Below are 6,285 nucleotides of genomic sequence, written 5' to 3' on the forward strand. Positions count from 1 at the left end.
TTTGTATGCATCAGCATATAAAAGAAGAAGGGCAATCAAGTTACAGATATTACCTTGTTCAACTCTCTGTCTGCTGCCCAAGTCACAGTCACTTGCTGCAAGAACCCAGCAGGAATCTCCTGTGCCTCTTGGGATGCTGAAGAAGTGTAAGTGAAGATAGGGTGAGACTGAGATGCAACATGCAGGTGAAGTAATGAGTCAGGGACTATATTTTTGAGTGCTGAGAAGGTAAAGTAGGAGAACAGAGAAGAAGTGGATAAGGGACTTTGGCTTTCTTGCTCACTTCAGGTCCAGCGTTCATGTGAGAGCTGCTGCTGTGGTGGATGGTCCTGGTTAGCATTCACCAAGCAAAGTTACAAAATCCTGAACTAGTTACACCTGAGCTTTTGTCACTTACAAGTGAGGTCATCAAATTTTCAGGCTCACCTGGCAAAAAAAGTTCCATTTACATGATCAACACCATCCACAGATAATGTCATACCTGACCTTGAACAAATGCTTGAACTTGTACTCCCCAGCAGTACTTTAAAAGGCTGGTTTTGCCACATATCAGCGTAGCATGGCTGTTACCTAATTTAACAAGAGTTAATTAAGCTGATGCTGTGTTAATGAGTGTATTAGAAACATACATGTTGGGGAAAATGTGTGAGTGGATTGTACATCAATTTTGTTCTTCTCTTGTTTACTCATTAAAACAAGTGTTTAGCCCTTGATAACCTTCTTTCTGTTACCATTTTCCTGGTGGTTTTCCTTTTTCTTTAATGCCTGTCTCTGCCTGTATTTAAAATAGTTGCTGGGCCATTGCTTTTCCTGTGTCTGGATATCTTGCATCTATATTTTGCAAAAATGTCTAGTTCTATTTGAAGATTTCTAATTATTTCTGTTTCTATATCTCTTGCTCTACAGCATGTTAGAATTATGGATGCCTTTTAATTGTATCCCAAGGCCTTTGACTCTGTTTTTGAAGAGTTTTCCACTCTGTGTTGGTTCAGTCTCCTGATAGATAGATGTTACTAAAATTTGTAGAAGGTAGCATGTTTGGGTCATAGCTTACTATGACCCAAAGGCATAAGCTTTGCTTATTATTTATGTTGACTGGTGGTTTGAGAGCAGGAGGCGAAACTCTTTGTGGGGGACACAGAAGTAACCTCCTGCAGTTCTGGCTGTCCTCTCTCAGTATAACCATGGCTGAGAACCAGGTGCTGCAGTGCTGCGTGATGCCGGCTGCCTCCCTCCATGGTGTGCCACTCTCAGGCCAGCTAAAAGGAGAAGATTGGAAGTCCAGAGCTGTGTCCTTATATGACACTGGGAGTCAAACAGGGATGGGAACAAAATCCAGGTTGCTGACAACGTTTGGTGTTTTAAGCATCCTTTCTTCCATCATGGGTTTCAGAAGGATAGTGGTAGGAGCTTTTAAAATGCACAAAAGAGAGGATAGTATTTGTCCCTCCCTAGTAAACTTCATTAGTGCCTTTGCCATGTTAGAATGCTGAATATAATGCAAGCCCCAAAGTCCAGGGAATGATGAGGTAAGGGCAAGCATAGATCTTAATTCTGCCCAAGGACCCAAGTATACCTGTTGGAACAGTTCAATGTGAGTACTATAAAAAGCAGGTATGAAAAACTGAGAAAATACATTTTTGTTTGCATTTTCATCTTTCATTGTCTATGCTCCAGCTTCAAGTAGCTGGGAAATACTTTAGCAAAGGCAAGCATAGCTGTTAGCTCACAGCAAGCACTGCCTTTGAGGAAGCAAGTGTACCTGTTTAAGGATGGGATTGGTTAGGTTGCATTGTTAAGGGCAAACGAGGTTTTCTTCTCACATGCGTTGCCGGTGATGTGATGTGATGTGATGCGATGTGACAGTTGGTAGTTTGTGGGCACAATGAGATGTCGTGGAGTGAAGGAATCATCTGATCAAAGGTGGAGCGTTTGTAACATTTAGTGCATCTGAGAACATCTCAAAACGTACAGCAGGAACATTTGCTGTAGCTCTTGTTTGCTTTAGATGACTAACGCAAAATTGGATGCAGACCACGGTGGCTGTGCTTTCTTCTTAGGGGTGTTGTAGTAAGATGGAAATGCAGTGTTCTTAAAGAAGATTTCAGCTGCACTTTGGTGCTTATGTTGCCTTAACCTCTTATTTCCAATTTAAGTTGTGAGGATTTTGCTACTCTTCACATTTCTGAAGGATATTTCTCTGCTTGTAAGGTCTTCAGTTGCTTTGTACATTAATTACATTTAATAAATATTTTTGCAGTATTGTCATGCAACAGATTTTCTTCTTTTTTTAGGGCAGGAAAGACATGTGTCTAGGAACCTACTGGTATGACCTTCCTCTGGGATACAGGAGACCCAGATTTTAATTCCCTTGATCTGGAAGACACAAACAGGCATACTAAATCAAATCAGGGTTCATTTTGTGCTCATCTACGATTCTGTCTCAGTCAGGGCCAGTACTAGATGAAGAAGGTATAAACAGCTGAGGAATAAAACAGTACTTCGGTCTTTTCATTCTTTTGCTGTCTGCCTCTTTATGTTTAGTAATGCTTGATGTGCTTTTCTTACATAAATTTATCTAATGGGAGATCAGATCTGTCATGTCTTAGAAGATAGACTTAATTCCTTTCATAAAAGAAAAAGGGAAATATTTATGTGAGGCTAAAGCTGGTGATGTTCAGAGGCTGATCCCACGCTAGCTTGGCAGCAGCATATGCCTCTTCAGATCTGAGCTCAGGTCTCCATTGCTTCCTTGGGCATGGGGACTGGAAGTGAGTGGTGTACCTAACAGAGAGTGTGATGGGTGGTTTCAGTAAGAAATGGTGTGACTTCAGGAGAGGGGTCGTAGCTGAAAAGTCTGAAAAACCATAGATACCTTTCTTAAGCCTGAAGGCAGTCCAAGACTAACTTTACACCTTCTACTGACCACCACTTATCTCAGTGTTTTCTGTAGAGCTTGTTCAAAGGAGCATTGTAGGGAGAGGTGAATCCCAATGAGATCCTGGAAGTTGCAGCCTCACAGTCTCTCTATGGATTTAGCTGTCAGTCATTTATTTTCCTTACATCATATTTGGTTCCATTTTCTCAGAGGGAAAGACTGTGAAGACTGTGCAGGGTATCAGAGCCTTTCCCAGACACTAGATGTTTTCAACTCTTTTCTTCTTGGCACTGATAGATCAGCTGTGCTTCTAATGTGAAATTTGACTTCCCATGCGAACTTCAGCGTGCATTGACCCAAATTCCCAGATGAGTCCATACACTGCCCTTGGGAAGTTCACTGCAATGTCTGCCCTTAAGGCCTGAACCCAGCTGCCCGGGATACTCTCAGATTCAACATACAAACACAACATTGTCTTACTGACCTGCGGTGGCTGTCTTATGAGACTGCTTGCAGATTGTCTACCATCAGATGCCTAGCTCCCTATGCCATGCCTAGCTGCCTATGCCTTTTTAATGCTTCACATCGCTCAGCACAGCTAGAATTAAACCCTTAATAATGTTTTCATTATTGTGTTCCCAGTGGGACACTGTATGTCAGCAAATTGCAAAGGAAGCAGAGCTGGTAAAGGAGTTTTGGAATACTTGCAGAGTCTTCCTTTTGGGGAGGAGAGACTTGAGCTCCCTGGGATTTGCTGGGTTTGGGAAGCACTTGCTAATGTTAGCTAAAAGCCTTTCCTCCCCTGCAATACTCTGCTCTCTTCCTTTTGTCACACAACCTTCCTCCACTATTTCTACAAAAAGGCTTTCATGCAATCTGGCATGTCAGCTGTTGCCTTTGTGCATTGTGCTGGGTCTGGGATAAAGCATAAGCTCTTCTTTATAGGATGGCATGAATGCTGATGGTGCTCTGGTTAAGAAAAAGGCAACCAGGCAAACTTAAAATTAACAATAATTAAGCAGATTTGGGAACTGTGAGTTCCTAGAAGTAGCTGCATTTTTGAAGGTTTTCCTTTCCCATTTTAAAGCTGTTCACCTTGGGATTTTCATTATGGAAAACTGCATTGTTAGGAAACAGACTTGCGTGTAGATCTCAGTACTGCAAGATTTATCTTCAGAAAGCCAATTAGTGCTTGAAGTAGAAGCTAATCTACTTCACGTGTGTAATTTACATCCCTTGTTTTATAAACAGCAGCAATAACCACACTGCAAAACATCATCTTAAGAAAGATCAGGTACTGGTCTGTTTCTTTACATCTTTTCTATATGTTTCTATTTCTAGAGGGTTTTTCCACTAACCTAATGTGTGTCAGTGTGAACACTTATGTGGAGACAGTACAATCCGCTGCAGCAGAGCTCCTCCAGGGAGATGGCTTAATCAGCCCTAGGGCGAGTTCTTAAATAAGGGAGGTGACAGACTGTAGAAAAGCAGCAAAGATGTGAAATCTTTGAAAAAAAGGAATGTGACTCTACCTTCTGGAGGGGAGCAATTCTATTACACATTGTAAGTAGAAATAGAAAGCAATTCTATTACATGTTGAGATCCATAAGCCGAGCATCCAGCCTGATTTCCCTTGCTACGGTGAGCAGTTAGAAATCAAAACTCACATGGACCCTTTAAACTACCGGAACAAAAAAACCCAACTGTGCTATAATCAAACACCAAGCTGCTGATAGAACCTCCTCAGTGCAGATCAGTACTAAGATATAGTCCATCCTCTTAAGAAATACGTTTTGTGTGTTAGATTGCTTGGCTTTTACCCCAAACCCCATTGTTTAGGCGTGAATTAGCAAGGCAGTGTTGGCACTGTCAATCATTGTAACGTGCTCTCCATCTGCCATTCTGTTTTCAAAAACTTTTTAGAACTAGCTACAGGTATCAGTGTGGGCACTAAGCATCTTTACTTGTGCCAGCCTTTGTGCCTATTTTGAGAAGGGCCAAAAGCTGCAGCCAAGGCACTGGATGATGTAAAAATTAAGATACTCCAGCTCTGGCTGTAATCAGCGTGCTGTCAAGTTGTATCCGCCTTTGGAAGCAGAGAGGAGGGGAAAATAGGAAATTGAGTGCCGGCAAGCTGAAAACGGAAGTCCATGCACAGACTGACCTCTGTGTGTCTGTTCTTCATTGACAGGTTGATGACACCAGGGAGTGAAATTCGATTTGTCCACAAGCACATGGGTCTGGTGCCAGGCTGGGGAGGAGCTGCCCGGCTGGTGCGGATCGTCGGCAGCGGGGCTGCCCTCCGGCTGCTGAGCGGGGCTGCCAGGGTGGACCCCGAGAGAGCTTTGTGCCTTGGGCTCTCAGAAGAGACATTGTCATCTTCAGAGGAAACTGCAGCCTTAGAAGAAGCCCGAGCCTGGCTGAGTCAGTATACAGAGGGTCCTGCCAGTGTGATTCGGGCTGTGAAAAAGGTGGTGACAGCAGGAAGAGAGCTACCAGTGGAAGCTGCCCTGAGGACAGAGAAGGACGTTTTTGGAACTGTATGGGGTGGGCCTGCCAATTTGCAGGCATTGGTTAGAAGACCAAAGCATAAATGACAGTCAACATATAAGAAATGTTCTTGACCTTTTTGCAAACAAAGCTTTCACTAAAGCAGGCATTAAACTAAATCATTTAAGGACTTGTTCATCTAAACTGGCATTAACATTCCTGTTGTTCATGTTGGCAGACATATTTAGTGTACAACCACAGAGAAATACCCAGCAGACTCTTTACTGTCCTAATCACCACTGAATGGAGATTAGAGAAATTAGTATGTAAAGGTAAATACTGTGCTGAGAATAGAACTATAATTCTTTTGGAATTAGGCTGAAGATTATTTTCTTTTGAGTTTTTTAACTGGTATGGTAAGGAATTGCTTGAAAGATATGAGGTTTATTTATTTGCAGAACAGGTGCATCTAAAGCTAAAATACAAGTTCCCCCAAATGAGACCAGTGTCTTTAAGCAGCTTTGAAGGAATGATAACTTGTGAGATGATATTTTTTATTTTTTCATCTTCAGTCAGTTCTTTCTATAATTGCTGAGAAAGTATCCAAGGATACTTCAGTTTTAATGTCAGTTTTTACAGGAGAAGCTCTGCCTTACTGAAGAGCTTATAGCCCCCATTCACTGGCATCGATTCAGATCTTTAAATGCATTTAGGTGTCTTCTCATTGCTTGAGGAACCAACTGCCTACACAGGCATCTGCACATTCCCATAACCTGGACCTGTGCAAAGCTGCTGACCTGATTCTTTACATAGAATCTAGTGGAAATCTTGGAAGGCCATGATGTATCGTGACCCCAGATGGGATGTCCTTGACTGACTGGGTGGTCTGAGTACTTCAGCATTCTGTAAGGACTTGC

The 6,285-nt window shown here is 42.4% G+C and overlaps 1 protein-coding gene across 1 annotated transcript in view; it reads left to right on the forward strand.

Annotated features, from left to right (window-relative positions):
• Nucleotides 1–5,800, forward strand: part of ECHDC1 (ethylmalonyl-CoA decarboxylase 1) — a 31,741-nt gene extending 25,941 nt beyond the window's left edge. Inside the window, exon 5 of the mRNA XM_010166403.2 lies at nt 5,070–5,800. Within this exon, the coding sequence (XP_010164705.1) occupies nt 5,070–5,475 (406 nt within the window). The 3' untranslated portion in view covers nt 5,476–5,800. The remainder of the gene's footprint in view (nt 1–5,069) is intronic.
• Nucleotides 5,801–6,285: the final 485 nt, after the last annotated feature.

The sequence above is a fragment of the Antrostomus carolinensis genome, unplaced genomic scaffold (assembly GCF_000700745.2).
Source record: "Antrostomus carolinensis isolate BGI_N321 unplaced genomic scaffold, ASM70074v2 scaffold20264, whole genome shotgun sequence".
In the NCBI taxonomy this organism is placed as follows: Eukaryota; Metazoa; Chordata; class Aves; order Caprimulgiformes; family Caprimulgidae; genus Antrostomus; species Antrostomus carolinensis.